We start from the raw sequence: 18,984 nt of genomic DNA, 5'->3' as shown, positions 1-18,984 counted from the left end.
GTTCACACATACAGTCTCTGTAGCTTAAGTTATATTGTATCGTATAGTACTTGTAGTAGTACAGTAGCAGTAAAAGTATTAGTGGTAACATTAGCACCTGTAGAAGGAACTGCAGTTGCAGTAGCATCCTGATAGTAAGACTTGTAGTAGGACCAATACATTTTTGTAGCCTAATAGTTGTTGTAGCATTATTAGTAGTAATATTAGTAGCCTTAGTAGCAGAAGCAGTAGTAGTCGTACTGGTAGTTCATTACTAGTAGTAACTGCATCGTAGTAGCTGTAATAGTAGTATTTGTAGTAGTACCAGTATAAGTAGTAATTTTTGCCTAATGTCAGGGTTGTGATAGTAGTAGTAGGAGGAGGAGGAGGAGGAGGAGGAGGAGGAGTAGCCGTAATAGCACTATCAGTAACAATAACAATATCATTAGTAGTAGTAGTAGCAGCAATAGCAGTAGTACTGGTAGGAGTAGCAGTAGTAACACTATCAGTAACAACAGCAGTATCAGTAGCAGCAGTAGTATTTAATGTGAGTGCTATATGCCAAACAGACCTCCTCAGTGTGTCATTGTGTATCCTTTTAGCATAATAACCACTGACTCTCAACTGTATACAAGTACACAGTGAAACACTCCTAGTGTTTACAAGCAGGCTGAAAGTGGATCATTTATCCAAACACACTGAAAGGTAATCTAACCTAGGCAGGCAAATCAAATTAGGTTGGAGCCAGTGAAGTGACTGCAGCCCAGCGGAGGTGTTTATACAAGGTCTGCTCAGCTGGAGTGAAAGCAAAACTTCTATTACTGATGTTATTAGGAAGCATGTAAACACACTCACGTACCTACTCAATGGCTACCTCAGTCACTCACTCAGCCATCTATTCAGCCACGGTCATCTGTAACTGCTGTCTAGGCAGCAGACAGGACTCTTGTTAAGTAAAATGCTGTTATTTATGCCCCTGGTTTTTTTCTCCAGGTTTTTGTATCTTAGCATCTTGAAAACCATAGTGTATACAAGTTCATACAAATTACCAAAAGTCTCAAATACAGTTAGTCTCTATCATATGAAAAATGATTTATTCCCACAGACCAACATTACACGATTGGATGATACATGAAAGAACCAGTGTAAACCCCGATATCCCTATTAATAAATTATAGAAACATTATATCACAGGGGCATTACAGTGAGTCACCCATATAACACACTCACTGAAAGCTCTGATGGGGATGTTATGCAAGAAGCAAAATGTAAATAAAGAGTAAAGAATACAATGTAAAAAAAAAAAAAACCCTACATGACCTATCTAAGTCCTCTTTAGTTATAGTAGGAGTATGAAAGTGATTTTATGATCTGGCCTCACTCACTCACTCACTCACTCTCCTTCTCTCCACTGACGCCAGACCCTGAGGCCGGCCTCCCTCTCTACCGGGAGCCAATTGCGGCGCGCCGAGCAGGCGAGCCTTCAAGAGCCGACCCCCTAATTTGACTGCTATAGCATACCCAGCTCCGATCATGTGACTGTTAAGCGAGCTACCAGCCCTCTGAAGAGTGTGTGTGTGTGTGTGTGTGTATGTGTATGTGTGTGTGTGCGCGCGCGTGTGTGTGAGGGAGAGAGAGAGAGAGAGAGTGGTGGAGGCGTAGAGCTATGCAAAGACCGTGTCGTGGAGTAACATTGCCATTACGCACTATTACGTTTTTTTTTTTTTTTTTTTTTTTTTTTTTTTTTAGTTTTTTTTTTTTTTTTTTTTTTTTCACTGACAGCTACTTTTAAGAAAAGAGCGCTCGGCGCAGAGCAGCGGAGTTTTGGATTCCTCGCGTAAACAGGTGAGTGCATGAGGAGCAGGCACGCTGGTGTGATTGAATAGATCGAAAAGTGTTTGTTTATTTGTGCCTGTGTGTTTTCTGTGTCTCCTTGTGGAGTGCAGTGTGGAGCGTGGCTCTACTGAGTGAATGGAGAAACATTTGGTCTCTGTACTGCGAGCTCAGAGCGACACTTAGGCTGCACTCAAAGTAAGAAATATGTTTAATATCCTTACTGGGGACGAGTTAATATCTATATCATATCAAACTAATATTTCCTGTGATATGACTTGCTGTCACAGCCTGCGGTGTTGAACGTGCCATAAACCCCGAGTTAACTGATTCTGCATGCAGCGTGGTGAAGACCAGGAGGGCATCGTGCTGTCAAAGTCTTTTTGATGTTTCACAGCGGCAGGGTTACTGTAGGGCAAATGACTTAACACTTGGCCGAGCCAAGATGTTCCCAAACTCTCTTCCCAAACTTTTTTCCATGAGGTATCGCCTCGGCACAGCAGCAGCCCCTCGATGTCATATGATGTTATCGCATGAGCTACCATATCTGAGTCGAATTCTGGCGTTAGATCACTAATTACATAACCAACTGTATGGAAACAACAGCAGTGAGACATCTTAAGAACCATCGCCTTTAACGTCCCGTGGTTGTGATAGCCTAACTTAAAGTCAATGCAGTGATAGTCTAACTCAGTATTAAAAGTCATTTTCTGGAAATCAGCAGAAACCTCTGTTAGGGGCTCACTTTGGAAACGGCTGCTTTTCAGCTTTACAGAAGAGGGCGCACAATCATTTTGTTTTCAGCCTCATGCTGTACACATGTGCTTTTAAGGCTTTAAAGGAGGTTTTATCGTCATGTTTAATCACTATAAGCCACTCATTGCATTTTGAGGCCATTTGATAATGCCTAGCGTTTTTTAATCCATGTAAATGTAGACGTGGTGCATTGTTTGTGGGCTGTTTGGTGGATAAAAATAGACACTAAATCCTTCACTCATCATCCCATTGAAATCTGCTGGTTTTAGACTGATGAAATACAACCCTGCCATTACCTTTCTGTGCTCCTTGATAGTCTGCAGGAAGTTTTTATATGTTTTATATATGAGTGTATATCACTATGTCTCCACAAGTTCAGTAGCATTGCAATCATTTTGTCAGACTCAGCTGTAATAAGGACCACTAGTGGGAAATAAAAAGAAACACATCATCGAATGACAGAAAACCATGTGGCTTTAATGTTAGACGTGAGAAATTATTCCACACGGTCAGCGTGAAGTCTGAACCAGCAGCTGCAGTGTCTACACACACACACACACACACACACACACACACACACACACACACACACAACACACACACACACTCTCTCTCTCTCTCTCTCTCTCTCTCTTACTTCAAATTCCACTTCCTTCACACGGTTGACTTTCCTTTTGAAGTGCCATCAGCTGCAGACCTCTTGACCAAGCTGCAGGTAGTGACTGAGTCATAATCATAATTTGTAGTCTGTCTGCTGGTTGACTTATTTTTAAACAGTGTAAACTTGAGGCATTCTCTTGTAAAACATTAACCTCATGTTAGACTGACCGCAGAGAGTGTAACTGTGTTGTCATGCTGTTTTTGTTTTGCACAAATGTGTTAATTATAAAGTTAGATTTAATTCAAATTTAATTAAAACCTGGCGTAGTCAGAGTTGGTGCCACTAGATGAAAAGCAATGTAGGTTTGTCTGGTATGCAGCACAATTCAAAGACTCATTTCTTCCATTGTCATATGTGATAAACACAGTCATTTGTCTTTTGCAGGAAGAAGAAAGAAGTTCTTCATTAACATTCAGCCGATCTCCAGCAGAACAGCTTGATCTTCAGAGTCCAGCTGCCATTCATCCGCACAGGAATGGTGGATCACTTGCCGCTTGGTGAAGAGACCTTCCTGTACTATACCGGCTCCCCGGGGTCTGACTACAACGGCCCCTGTCGCCACGCCAATGGTGGTGTGTCGCCGGGCATCATGGTAACTGATGCTTGCTTCTATGATCACCACCACCACCCCTATCAAGGGGTGACACTGTCCTCCTCCCCTCTCCTCTCTGAGGATGACCTCAGTGACTCCTCCAGCCCTCGTTCCTCCCTTTGCTCCAGCCCGGAGTCCTCGTCGCCAACGTTGCGGCACGTTCTCGACTCCAGCTACGAAAGCAGGAGCAGCAGGAGCAGTGGGAGCTGTAGCTCCTCAGGAGGAGAGAGTCAAGACAGTCTGCTGGACCTCCTCCTCTCACAGGCCTCCCTCACCACCTCATTAAGCTCTAATGCTAGCAGCAGCTCACATTCTTCTCCTTTATCTTCGACTCTATCTCTATCCTCCCCACCCTCTTCTTCCTCTTCATCTGCCCCTGTTGTACCCATGGGCCTGGCCTGGGAGTCCAAGAGGGAGCACCGGCTTAGTCTCCTTCAGCAGCAGGCCAAAGAGGACTGTTACGAGTTCCCTGTCTTTCTGGATGAAATGCAGGATCCTGCAGCAATCCTCTTTCAGCCCACACTGGAGGAGATTGAGGAGTTCCTGGAGGAGAACATGGTGGTGGCAATGGAGAAAGAAGAGGAGGGGAGCGATGAGGCAATGTCAACAACGTCAGAGGATGCAGAGGCGGAAGGTTCAAGGACATTAGCAGCAGAACTCGTATCAGTGTCACAGAACAGAGATCAGACTGTGCCTGTGGCTAATTCTCCACCCTCCTCCTACACAGAGACCAAACATACACCATGTGCATCTGACATGGACAGCTCACCATCAGCAGTGGATTTTAGTTGTACAACTGGTTCTAGATCTACCAGTAGTGGAGTTGATGGGATCAAACAGGAGGACTGTGGTTCACCACCAGCCTCGTCAGAAGGTACCAGTGCTGCCTCCAGTGTGCCTGTCATCTTACAAATCCAGCCCATACAGATCAAACAAGAACCCAACCCTAGTGCCATATCAGAAGCTGTCACCCAGCAAACCCAACCCCAGCAAACCGAATCCCAGCCAACCCAGGCCCCATCGGATATAAAAATCGCCCAACTCCTGGTCAACATCCAGGGGCAGACCTTTGCCTTGGTGCCTCAGCTGCTTTCCCCAGCAAACATTACTGGCACCAATAAAACCGGAAGCATTGCTTCATCCAAATTTGTCCGGATCGCACCAGTGCCCATTGCGGCAAAACCCATTGGGCTCGGGGAAGGTGGGTTAGGTGGAGGTTCAGCTGCAGGGGTCCTTGCTGGAGGTCAGAGGTATCAGAAGAGTGCAGTAGCAGACCTTATTAAAATGCACAAGTGCTCTTTTCCTGGCTGCAATAAGATGTACACCAAGAGCAGCCACCTAAAAGCCCATCTGAGGAGGCACACGGGGGAGAAGCCCTTCGCTTGCACATGGCCCGGCTGTGGATGGAGGTGAGCAGAACAAGTGTTATTGTATAAGATCAAATGATTAGAATAATTAATAAGCCAAAAGAGAAAGCAGATATTGACTGGACATTTGAAGATAAATTGGAGTTATATTTATACATTCTTGCTGCCTCCAGATTTACACACATTGCAACCTAGATCTGATCAAAGGTTAGGCTGAGTGAATGGAGATGAATGAATGGATTGATGTTGCAGCTAAATGTTGCTTTTGAAGCGTTCTATATGTTTATCTACAGTAAAGAGATTACATTTACCAGGGTTATCAACTTCCGCTGTGGTCTCATACACAGACACTTGAAGATAGCTGTTGATAATTTTAAAACTTTTAAATGTAATAAAATGAACCTGTGAAGACAGAGGTATACAGAGTGCTGCACAGTTGTTTGTCATGTAAAGTGCAGTTCAAAGTAGTGATGAAGGTGCTTTTTATTGTGGGGTTATTACAGATAAGAAGAAACTGTGACACTGATCTTACTTCATCAGTAGGATGAAACTGTTTTATTGTCTGTTTAACTTCTTTCTGAGGACTACAACATGTTGGAAGTCATTTACATTGTCCAGAGAGTCACCAAGATATTGTTTTACAGGATAGAGAAAGTTTTTATGGGGACATAAATATGTGTTAAATATACGGTGAGAGGTTTCAAAAGGCTCAGTTTACATAGTTTATGGATGGAAGGGGAAATGGCTCATCCTCAAGGAAACAACATTCAAGAAGGTTATAATTTGTTATGTTCTACAGTGTTTTCCCACTATCAGTGTATTTTTGTACCATGGTAAAATTGTAGATTAGATAGAGCACCTTTTGAAGTTGTCTGCATGCAGACTTTGCCCCCTGCTAGTTATTCCACTTGTTTGCTCACTGTCTGCAACCACTTCACACACGCACACACACACACACACACACACACACACATTAATGCAGTAGAGAAACACTGGATTATTCTAGAATCAAGTTCAAAGTGTTCTCTTCAGACAAGTTCTGATGGTGCCCAGAATGAATTTCTATGTTTCATGTTCTCATTGGTTGCAAGCTGGCGTAATTAGATTTTGTGTTCTTTAGTCATTTCTTTCATCAAAGTAAAAAAAAATAAAAAAATACTGTAAACTCTATCCAGTACAAGTACAAATGCCAGCTTTGGACCTGTGGACCAATGGATTCCACCTCTGTACATACAGTTATTGCTCAAGGGTGCATATAGAGTCTTGTGTGGGTTGTGTGTGCATGTGTGTACACACATGGACAGAGGCAGGGTTAAGTTAGGGCAAGCATTATGGTTAAAGTTAAACTATGGTAATGATTTGCGTTTAAAGACGCAGTGTGTAACATTTAGGAGGATCTATTGGCAGACATAGGTATGTTTTCATTAGTGTATAATTGCCTAAAAATAAGAACTGTTGTGTTTTCGTTACCTTAGAATGAGCTGTTTTTATCTACAGAGGGAGTGGGTCCTCTTCTACAGAGTCCACCATGTTGAACCGCCATGTTTCACACTGATTTTACATAAGTTTCACAGCCGTCTTAGTTTATCCTGCACACTTGGAAGGCGAGTGGTAATTGGTTGTAATCTGCAACGTAACCGCTAGACACCAGTAAATCCTACACACTGGTCCTTTAAGGGTGAGGTTAGACTTTGTATGAGGTTTAGGTAAGAAAATGTACTACACATGTGCCTGTGTGTATGAGAAAGAGCCAATAAGATAAGTTTGGCCCAGCTTAGCAGACAGTTCTGGTCCACACTTTATCAGTCTCCCTGCAACACCACACTCTGGGAGGAGGCTTTAAATGCACCTTAGAATTCTCCATATCTGACACTTTTTGCAATATGGATTATGTCTGGGCATACCTCCAAGTATTTCTAAGCATATTATGTAATATGAAGTTAATCTGGACAAAACAAGTTGCATGATTATGCATTTTAAAAGCTGGCTTGAGGCAAACATTGTTCTCTCATTTACTGTGGAAGCCTGTGTACTGGCACCAAGCTGATGATGATGATTTACGGTATAGTTAGACATTTTGGAAAATGTATTTATTGGCTTTCTTGCTCCACAGTGAGGTTGCCAGGCAGACAGCAGAGACTCCAGGAAGTTACTGCAGCACATAACTCCATGTTAAACCACAACTTCTTTATAAACATGTGTATGAATCTGTGCATGGAATAAACAAACGAAAAGATATGGCTTGTTAATTAATAAAAACTTAGAAGTCCTGGTAGGAAAAATTCGACAAAAACGTAGATCCAAAATGTAAAACTATTCCTTTAATTTGGCATAAAAATCTACTTAATTAGCAGTCCCAAATTGCAGCTAGAAGTACATGTAAGAAAACATTTTATACAAAATATAATAACTTTTATACTTTTATACACAGAAATCTTGTAATGTGGAAAGGAGTGAGCATATCCAACACCAGAGCAGCATTTTTCAAACATGCTGCAGTCGGTGTGAATGGTGTAGTGCTTTTTAATGCAGCATCACTTTGTTGTTTCAGCTGACACATGAATACATATAGTATGTTTTCTGTGCTGCAGGCATTGAGTACCATGCATTTCTTTAGCTAAACTAAAAACATAATACCCCCAGTCCTCCCAGAACTACACTGCTGCAGTCATGACAGCAGCAGTATACTGTATTATAAAGTTGCCCTTTCCCTGCTCCTCTCCCTCTGGGCCAGGAAATGGAGGTGAGCTGGGGAGTCAGGCCCCCTCTTGCCCTCCATAACCTTAGAATAGAGCCATGTGTTGGCTCCTCTGAAGTAGAGAGGAGTGGTATTTCATTGGCTCGACTCCTACATATAACCCAGTGAAAGCTATATTTCATCCTTTGCCAAACTGTTTTCTTGTTTAAAGCTTTCTGGATTTGTATCCCTCGCTCTCTCTCTGGCTGTAGTTTATCGTTATACTCATGCAAAGATCTGCACAGACAAAGTCACATGTAAACACTTAAAGGTACACATGCAGGCAACACGCACACACGAGCGAGTATTTTCAGCTCAGACCTGCATGGAGACTCTCAGCGTTGGATGGCTCAAACCCAAACAGTTTGCTGTGATAACAGTGTGACGTGTGTGTGCTCGGTGTCTGTCATCAGGGCAGTGGCTTGTTGTCCTTGTCAGCTAATGCATTCACCGTCACAACAGAACAATGTTTTTGGGTGGTGACGGAGCTAGCACAGATTGATTCAGCATCTAAGCTCAATTGACGGCCAAGGAGAGAGTGCTTTCCTTACCTTAGGAAACTAATGTACGTTTTCTGCAGGGAGGTGCGTAAGGTTGGGGTCTTGTAGAAAGCAGCCTCCATGGAGCTAGAAAGGATTCAGTGTACTGCTTAATCATTTTTTATAAATCAGTCAAAAGTAGTTTTATGGTTTCTTGTATATAGCTTTTTAATGTAGGAGGCAAACTTCTGTCACTGATTAGTGCTGCCATGCATTAATGTGATTTCCCTTTCAACTTACTCAGAGCTGAAACTGAGCCACTCATAAACACAGTGACGAGAGACACTAAGTCTTTGAGCTGGCAGGATAAACTAAGCAAGAAGAAGACGAGGAAAATAAAGATGACAGATAAAACTCTGTACAGTACATGTGCTCGCCAATATCTCTGTTATTGTAATTTTCCAGGTGTGTAACCAACCTAACAGCCCCACCTTTCTCAGCTGTTTCCACTATGCTCTGTTGGCTGCAGAGCAGAGTTTAAGGACAAGCTAGAACAAAGCCTGCATATGTGTTTCCCACAGCGCCTACACTAATATGTATACTATGTGTAGTGCTGCAGCCACGCCAAAGCCGCCCTGAGGACTTAAGGGGCAAAAACCACAGTCATCAAGTGATCCACATAAGTGCCCTCCACCCTATAAACCCATTCACCTCGCCCACCATCACTGGGACGTATGGAGCCGAGGGTAGGAAGGAGAGGAGTAGAGAAATAGAGGTAGAGCTACAGCAAGAGAGGGCATGAGTTTGAGAGAGACAGATGGTGAGGCTGTGAAAGAGAACTGGCACATGATCAATCTTCCTCCCCAAAAAAGTGGATTTGAAGAACAATCAGTATTTGCAAGTCCTAATGCATGTTCTGTTGAAAGATCCTCCCTGGTGCAGTATGTTATTTGGGCTCAGGCCTAGTTTGAGTAAGAAGAATAGCTGTACATGGTTTGTATCATGCCCCAGCTTGAAGCTGAGGTAGTTTAGCTTTAGGGTGTAATGTGTGGATGTGCACGCACAGATCACCATAAGGAACAAATGTACAGTCATATTAAGTACAGAGCATAAAGAGACTGATGTGTGGAGTCATATTTACCTCAAGGCTTTTGTCACCTGCTGTAAAATGAAGAACAGACTTGACATTATTCTGCAACAGACATTGCTGTTGTCAGGAAAAAAAGAATTGCATTAGTGCTTGCCATGAAATATTCATTTCCCCATCAGGATGAATTGTAATAACTTTGGAGATACCTTAACTTTTTTTACCTAGCGCTTTCATCAGATTGTAATTATTCCAGTGCTTTAGTTCAGTGGTTCCCAACCTGGGGGGTGCGCACAACTTTGTCTGCTGAGGTTGTGAGGTTACCAAAATAATTATTTACAAAAATTTAATTTATAAAATCCCAATAACACACCCAATTGGATAATCAAAACTCTGTATAATCCAAATTGACACATATCTTGGTCAACATTTAAATTCATTAAGCTATTTATTACCTATTTAGTGCGTGTATGCGGGTAGGGGTTGAGGTTGGGGGTACCTGACTTGTCTTGGACACAGGCAAGGGGGGCTTCAAGGAAAAAAGGTTGGGAACCACTGCTTTAGTTTATCCAAATACAGCCTCATCCTGTATGTAGTATGTTAGCATGCTTATGCACTAAACTAAGATGGTGAACATGGTAAATATGATACCTGCTTAGCATCAGCATGTTAGCATTGTCATTGTGAGCATGATAACATGCTGATATTAGCATTTAGCTCAAAGGACTATGGCTGTAGACTGATGACTGATTATCTGTACTAATTTGAGTATTCTATGCTGCTGGGATAAGGCAAATAGATGCAGGGTCACCAACTATAATGTAAGAGTTCAGATATGGCTTAAATGTGTAACAGTCACTGCTATCTGACTGCTATAGACCAAAATTCACTGCAGAGATGCAGATTAAAAAGATCTCAATACTGAATAATCAACTAAATGAGTCATCAAGTCTGAATTGCTTGTTTTGAGTTTCTTAGCTTTTCAGATGCCGCAGCTTAGCTTTATAAGCTCTGACAGTTATCTTCTTTTTATTACTGGGCCATTAAAATGATGAATAGGCCAGTAGTGTAATGTCTAAAGTGGAAATGGTTTGAAATAACTGTGAGTGACATTTATACATCTCTGAATTATCGCCTTCATGCGTTCAGCCTGCCTCTGCTGCTACTGGAAATCAATCTGTGTTACAGATTAATCTGATTTTAACAGCTTTACTAATATATACAGATACACACACAGATAAACGCACTCACACACACACACACACACACACACACACACACACACACAAATACAACAGGTGCCACTCTATCATCCACTTAACCCTTCACTAGCGTGATATCCAAGCTGGCCGGAGGCAGTATACCCAGGGCAGAGCAGGTCAGGAATAGACTGAGCTTGGATTTGCGGTGCTCATGTGTTGAGCTAAATATGGAACGGCTCTTTAACTTCACAGAGAAGACGCAGGGCAATACACATGTATAGTGTCACACCTCTCAGATTACCCTCATATAAAACAGCTTGACATGGCTTTTCTGTTATTTGGCAGCTTGAAGCATGACTGCAGCCATTATTTTTGTATAGGAAGTGCTGTAAAGAAACTGATTGGTTGGTTTATACACAAAAGGAAAAGAATAGGGAGACTTTGTGAGGTTGACATTACTGACTGTCAACTGACATTTATGATTAAGGATAAAACAGAAACATTTGAAGTAATGAGTGGGGAAGCGTTAATAAAGAGATGCTTAATGTCCTAAGTATTTGATCAGTTTGATGAATGACGTCCTGGGTTTCTTTCCTGGCAGGTTCTCCCGGTCTGACGAGCTGTCCCGACACCGCCGCTCCCACTCTGGAGTAAAACCATACCAGTGCATCGTCTGCGAGAAGAAGTTTGCCCGCAGCGATCACCTGTCGAAACACCTCAAAGTCCACCGCTTTCCACGAAGCAGCAGGACAGGACGCTCTGCAAACTGACCCCTCTGACCCCACTCTGATGGACTGACGTTAAAAAGCAGAGGGGAGGGGGCTGTGTGCGTGTATTTGTGTGTGATGGAAGACATAGGAGGGGGGCGAAAGTCCAAACACCTTCTAAAGGAGTCTGTGCAGGACTTTTGAGCTTGTGTGTGTGTTTATGTTCAAATATGTACGCGTGACGTACGTTCATGGTACTGTGATAATTTATTGGGTGGCGAGGAAAAGACTGTAAAAACTAAACTAAAACAGAAAACTGTTACTTGACACAACACCCTCACAGGTGGAATAAGCTTCTTGTATATTACTTTTTTTTTTGTCTCACTCACATCTTTTAGCTAATCTAATTTGAAGAAATATTTGCTATTCAGAGTATTTTTACACTTTGAGGTGTATGTTATTATTATTGCTGGAGTCAAAAGCCTTACATCAGTAAAAGCTGCATCACTAAGGGGTCTGCTATTATTTAAAAACCCCAGTTTTTTTACCTTCATAGAGCCAAATGTTAAAAGTAATATTAACAAAAACACACTGCTTAATGGCTTAAATTTAATAGAATTTTGAACAGCAAGAGCCTACTTGGGAACTGTCGGGGCCTTGGTTTAATTATCGGCAAACATTCCTTTAGCTCTGAATAAGTGTCTTTGAAAAAACACAATAACAAAGCTCAAGTTCATGTTGAATTACTGCCCTCAAACAAAGATCATGTCACTATGTAATTTGCACTGGCACACAATAATTTCTGGTCGTCTCCCAATTCAAAGTATTTGGAGTATTTTGTGTAGTTGGTCTTACTTGTTTCACTGTTCTCTAACACCCTTTTGTCTCATCTGTACGATAGACAGTTTATCAGAATATTTGTCATATACAATATTTGCCATATGGCCTTTTTGGATCAAAACCAACTGAGGGTATAGCTAGATGCAAGGATTACCCACAAAATACTTCAAGTCAAGGATGAAAGCAAGTATTTAGAGAAGCATGTCTGTTCTTCAGCTCTTGATATAACACAGCATTTTTTTTTTTGGCATCCTGATCTTATGTGATGCCACATCTTTAATTTATTTATGCCACTTTATTTACTTCATGTCACTGCTGTGAAAAAATAAGTAGTATAATACAAGATGGTAAATTCACATCACTAAGAGTTGCAAGGAAAGGCTGGTCTTGAACATATCAAATCTCTTGCCTCCTCTCCTGCCAGATCAAGTTTTTTTCCCCCTTTTCTTTCCACTGATTCAGTTGAATACAAATTAAGTTCTACATATCAAATGAAATGAAAAAAAAATACATATCAAATTTCAGTGATTTTTTGGTACAATTTATTGAGACTGGAATTGTGCGCCGTTGCAAAATCAAATAAAGAATTCGCCCCAGACCGAGTGTATTGCATTTAGTATTTTATTGCTTAGGAATTCAACTTTTCATTTGTTAAGGGATGGATGTGCTATAGCCTCTTTCAAAAGTTACATAGACTCGCTTTAATATAAGGAATATTTTGTTCCTATATCTTAAAGAGTCATCAAGTAAACTATGGCTCTGTTAGCTCCTCTTGAAGCCTCTTCTCTTCCCAAATCAAGTTTGTTTGTCGTCTTGCTTCCAAAAATGTATTTCATTAAAATAAAAATGAAATGATTTGCATATCAAATTCAAAATCAAAATACACTTGGTGCCCATTTGTTGAGACTGGAAATGTGTTCCATCACAGCACATACAAAACTTCTAGGGAATCTTTATGCTCCATTTAAGGCTAATAGAAAATCAAAGAGCATTTATGGAACACTACTATCTGTCCCTGGTCTTGAACATATCAAATCTCTTGCCATAAAGTGAGATGCCTTTGTCTTGTACTGTAAGGGAACAGTGACTGTTTTGCTATTTTGTCATATTACATGTATCTGTATACATTGCTTTAGTGTGTGTCATTCTGCATCTGAGTTAAACCAAATGAGTCATGGGAGGGACACAAAATGCAAACTGCACAGAGTCCAGAGATGGTTACCTGTGCCATAAAGTCGAGGATCAGCTATTGAAATAGTTTGAATTACAGAATGTTAAAGTTTGAACTGGAACTGAGTTGTTTTTTTGGAAGTGTTTGATTTGCTGAAACCTGCAACGATCGACTAACCTTTTGAGTGTTCGGCACACAGCGCCTGAACGATATGCTGTACAGAGGAAGTGTGTAATCTGCGTCAGGCATTCCTTCCATACAATCAGAAGAAATGCTTTTCTGAATGGGTGTCATATGCGAGCCCACGAATGTATGTAAATACTGTATATGCATCTGAGAGGAGAACTTTAATATTCTTCTAGTGATTTCTGTGATTGTGAAAGATTTTTCTAAAAATGTGTACATAACATGATAATTCAAATATGTAGTGAAAAATGTGGTGACTTACTTTTTTTGTCAGGTTTTTACACAACACATTATTCAGAGGCTCATCAAAAGTTTCATACTACATCCATGGATCGGAATTTATAATACATTTCCCCCCATGCATTTTCTTGACTTGCACACCCACTTTGTCAGGTGCAAATTGCAATATAGCATAAATGTATTATGAAACGTGATGAGTATGTTATGTGCTCTGTAAACACGTTACAAAGAAAGAGTTGCTTAAAATCTTATATTTTTGCTTTTGTTCTTACGTAAAACACATTTACAATAAAAATCCCAAAACCAAAGATATGTTTTCTGTTTTTCTGTTAATGGTCAGCTTTTATCACACAATCATGCACAGTCTTCAGCATTGTGAAGGTCCAAGGTGTGTAACATTTAGAATGATGTACTGGCAGAAATGGAATTTATTATTCACAGTAATAATTGAACGCCTTCCCATCCACCATGTTGAACCGCTATGTTTCTACAGTAGCCCATCATGTTTTTTGCGGGTTTCGCCACGGTAGTTTTCCCCTTCACTCTTCACAGTCAGCAAGATGCCACTGAATCCTAAGCATGTCTAATATTAATATACATATGCTGAAAACAAAAAGCTTTGTAGGATTTGGCCACTGCACTGGGCTACTTATATATCCTAATGTGCTTCCATCATATCTATCTATCTTCTCTAAATAAGATATGAAGGGACACCAAATGTTGTCAAATAGTGTTTGCTTACCACTGATAGCATATGTATTGTAAGGGTAGAGTTGTAGATCATTCAGAAATCCATTCAACCACATTTGGCCTGCTGACCTTTTTCCACGATGGAGCAATAACTCTTGGCCACAAACAAACTCTAAAAAAATGTGTTGTGACCTTCCAGTATTATGATTCACTTTGTATAGACCTAGCATGAAAAGCTTAGGGTCTCGAGGAATTTGTATGGATAATATGTCCTGGATACAGCCTCTAAAAGTCTACTCTTTTCATGATGATGTGACATTTGTTGGGGTCTGTACTGATCATGTTTTTCTTACATCTGGAGAGCAGGATTTGTAGGCCAGGGCATTTTGCTGCACTACAGTATTTCATTATAATGCTGTTTGTCACACAGTTTACCTTTTTCAAAACACTGCAGCTTATGTGATTTGGATATTACATTTGATTATATTAATTTCAATAACATTTTAGCTCAGTTGGTAGAGCTGGCGACCCATATACGCAGTGGCCCGGGGTTGAATCTGACCTGCAGCCCTTTGCTGCATGTCATCCCCTCTCTGTCCATCCCCCTTTCCTGTCTATCTCCAGCTGTCTTTCTATCAAATAAAGGCCAAAAAAATAAATAACTAACATTTTGATTAATTGTGCAGCCCTACCAAACCGTCCAAAATACATTTATTAAAACAAGACTAACTTTAGCTGAACAGTGGCCACCATTGCCTCAAGTAATTCAGGGATAATGGTAAATGCTAAAATGTAACATAACAATAACACAAGTAAAGAGTAGTCATAAAGTCAGCAAACGGATTCAATAATGTGAGTTTCACCGTAATAGCTGAAGTTTGCTAACATTAGCCACCATAAGCTACCGCACATACCAGACCAAGTAAAGCTGTAGCAGCAAAAACCCTAAGTATATTGAATTGAGTAAGGGAGAGTCTTGTAGCTTATGAGTTAAACTTTTCATTTGTAAGAGAATGAATGTTCCATGTCTTCTTTCAAATGTTACATAAACTCCCTGTATTATATGGAATATATTGTACCTGTCATAAAGGGGCACCCAGTGAAATATGGCTCCACTTTATAGGATTTAGTGCCATCCAGGGCCGCCCATAAGGGGGGAAAGGGGAAAGCTTTCTGTACCCCAGCCACTAGGAGGGCCCATAGAGGCCCACAATACGCATGTGTTGATATGAGTAAAGCAGATCTGGGGACAGCCTTGTCAGTGGACCTTTTCAGGGGACCAGTCATCTCTGTTGCCTGTCCTGGTGACGTCTATCAGTGTGGTTGCAGATTACAACTCCCTTGTGACTACTATAGAAACATGGCTGTTCAATATGGAAGACTCTGTAGATAAAACGGCTCATTCTAAGGTAACAAAAACACAACTTTTTTTCTTACAATTCTACACTAATAAAAACATAACCATGAATAACTCCCACTGGAACTGAATAATACTGTCAGATCTCTTGCAGCACACACAGTGACCTACACTAACTGCTACAAAGATTAATGTCAAGATTTCACAATTGAGACAGTAAACTAATTAACAGATCAACAGAAACCACAAGGATTCAAACCCGTGATCTTTTGTTTACCAGACAGACAGTTATACAACTAAGCCACAGCACCACTGTGAGAAAATATGAGGCTACATTTGCAGTTGGATATAATGTACAAGAAGGCGGATTTATTTTGACTTTTATATCAGTGGTAATTATAAAGTAACTGTAAAGTGAGTCTCCAAAACCTCCTTTGAAACAATGAAACACAAAATATTTTAATTACCATGTTAGGAATGCACTTTTACAGCACTGATATGACAGCAGAAACATTAGCTAACAATCCCACAATGCAATGTGTTGTATTTTATAGATGCAAACATTACTGTTATGCAACTCTACAGCTGTCAGTAATGACGCAAAAGGTTTGAGGCTTAAACCATTGACAGTATATATAATTGTCAGAACTTCCGGGCCTGTGAAGTGAAGCCTTATGGAGACATTACCCTACACTCCCACTTGATTTGTTAGCTCTGTAAACAATTTCCTAATGAGTTTATGGTCTCAATCGCTAGTTTCAAGTACAGCACGATGTTCATTTGGTAAATTATGGTCCAATTTAGAGTAAAATAGATGATAAAGCTTTTGGTGGTGGCTACCTTGTGATTGACAGGTCATTCTCAGTGAGTCCGTCCAGCTCAACCCACCAAACTCAGATCAAACTGTCAAACTAGGCAGTGCTGATCGAATATGGAGCTAGATTATGTTACTGCGTTGTCTATTTGTCACTTAAAATCATTTCAGAAACATATTTTTGTCAACTGTTCAGCTGTAATATGAGATTGTACGTGATCATTGTTTTCTGCAATGGACGAGTTAAAATTGCGCAGCCAATGAGAGCAGCTCAACTCACAGTACATCACCTCTGCTGGCTCCGATAAACCGCCATGGTGACGACTATAATGCCAAACTCGACAAACCAACGGGTGACGTCACAATAGGTTCCCACTTTAAACTAAAGATATTGTCTGCTCTTGGATTTTAATATATTATCAACGTTGACTAACTCAAGTCAGAAAAGAACATTTTAGAACACGAGTCAGGTAAAAATAGAGATGTTTATTTATTTTTGGACTCCCATATAGAAAAGTGAGGGTAAGTGACTCATTCAAATCCTTTTTCTCCACATGTATCTCATGGGGGAGAGACAAAAACAGTGTTTCCCGTAAAGCTGGATAAGGAACATACAGCTGGGAAACATGAGAAATGTCAGAGTAAGATTTGTACCACATGGCAAATTTGCATGGAAATTATACCCCCATTCTCTGCTCTTCGTCCGACTTTTTTTTCTCCCAACCACTTTCTCCCCCTTCTTCACAACATTTAATGGCTTTGGATGTTTTCTGGTTCCGAGTGTGTTTGCTGAGTCATTGTGTAAAAAAAGCAGAGAGGTAGTGGCTAAGAAAGAGGTAGCAGCTAACAAAAGCAGGTTGCGTCTGTCCGTGCAGTGTCTGTTCTGGATACAGATCACATTGATTTATGAGCCAGAGCAGTCTCAGAGGCATTCTGGGATGCAACAGGGGGATTTAATTCAACACATCTGGATCTGAACTACACTCTATTGGCTGCTCATCTCAGGTTTAGCTTGGAGAGTCCTTCTGTTGATGTCCGCGGGCCTAAGGTTTTCTGAGCTTACTGCTTATATTACTGGAAACCAAATACCAAGACGTACGTAAAGGTGAGCTCAGCCATTCTAATCCAAGTGAGAGGGACGGTAAATCTGGCACATGCTAACATGCTGAACGCCACAATGTTATCTCAGAAAAATGGTCGATAAAGTTTGTTAACATCAGTGAGGCTTTCCAACTGTGGACAGACCTCCAAGAATTGAAAGCTGCTTAACAGGTTCATGTAAGTTTTGCAGATCAGTCCTCTCTGCATGTCAGCATTGCAGCAGCAACTGCTTGGTGACGTTACCTTCCTTGTTAGTTTAGCATCAAATGTTCTCTGGTCGGTCACTGTAACAATGTAAAACTAACTACCTCTAGCTGGCGCTGAGAGTTGAAAACTTTTCCGCTTTGGGTAGAAGGCCTTGTTGTCACTGTCAACTTTTTACTTTGGGTGTAAGAAAATACCATTTACAGCATTTAATTCATTTTTACCCATGCCTGTACCCTTGAATTGATATAAATATAGTTTTTGGCCGGTTTTCGCGGGTTACCTGGTCTCTGCCTGACTCTGCCTCCAAATGCTAAATAGCGATGTTGAAAACGTAAACTGAGGGCGATGATGTTGGATGTAAACAAATACATACATGCATAAATACAAATGTAGATCTCATTGTTCTTTTTTTACTCTGATGGTGGTGTGTTCTTTACACTATGAAAGTTTTCTATAATATTTCTTTGTAGTCGCAACATCACCTTAATCACAGTATCCCAATATATCACAATACATTGAATCGTAACCCCTGTATCGTATCATCAACTTCTTGGCAATAAAAAGCCCTACTTTTTACACAGCCATCCAAACCCAGCAGAGGAGTAGGAGACTAGGACATGTTTCTTGCCTTGAGCTTCTGAAGGAGCACTAAAGAGAGGGTTGCATTTGTTCAAATAAAAATCAGGAATGACTAATCAAACATTGATCGCTTAACAATGCCACACTGAGCATGTATGAACATGCAACGGCAGAATCAAATCACAGTCTGGTACCATGTTCCTAATTTAACATACAGTATGCATATTGACCTAGTGTACTAATAAAGCAATATGTTAAAATGTAAGACCCAAAAAACACAGTTTTAGTAAGATGACAATTTTTTTGCTTCTACTGGCTATCAAGTAATTTGATCTGCTTTCCTGTAACTGTAATGTTTCCATGATTTATTTAGATTTTAATAAGTGACAGGCAAATTCT

General features: G+C 40.7%; 1 protein-coding gene across 2 annotated transcripts; it reads left to right on the top strand.

The window, feature by feature from the left end:
• Positions 1-1,752: 1,752 nt before the first annotated feature.
• Positions 1,753-14,145, top strand: LOC127377738 (Krueppel-like factor 15). Of its 2 annotated transcripts, none has more exons than XM_051425885.1 (3): positions 1,753-1,824; positions 3,614-5,230; positions 11,295-14,145. In XM_051425885.1, exons 2-3 carry the CDS (start codon positions 3,705-3,707, stop codon positions 11,461-11,463), a joined length of 1,695 nt encoding a protein of 564 aa, XP_051281845.1. In that variant the 5' UTR covers positions 1,753-1,824; positions 3,614-3,704; the 3' UTR covers positions 11,464-14,145. The 2 variants fall into 2 exon arrangements, with proteins under 2 accessions (XP_051281845.1, XP_051281846.1); XM_051425886.1 differs by lacking the exon at positions 1,753-1,824 and adding an exon at positions 3,254-3,283.
• Positions 14,146-18,984: the final 4,839 nt, after the last annotated feature.

The sequence above is a fragment of the Dicentrarchus labrax genome, unplaced genomic scaffold (genome assembly GCF_905237075.1).
Source record: "Dicentrarchus labrax unplaced genomic scaffold, dlabrax2021, whole genome shotgun sequence".
Taxonomy (NCBI): Eukaryota; Metazoa; Chordata; class Actinopteri; family Moronidae; genus Dicentrarchus; species Dicentrarchus labrax.
This window is presented reverse-complemented; position numbering and strand designations above follow the sequence as displayed.

What these genes read in the sequence shown, in the direction of transcription:
- LOC127377738 (XM_051425885.1), top strand. Translation starts at nt 3,705, where the DNA reads ATGGTGGATCACTTGCCGCTTGGTGAAGAGACCTTCCTGTACTATACC. An exon ending in TGGCCCGGCTGTGGATGGAG is followed by an intron (nt 5,231 to 11,294) that starts GTGAGCAGAACA and finishes CTTTCCTGGCAG; the next exon opens with GTTCTCCCGGTCTGACGAGC.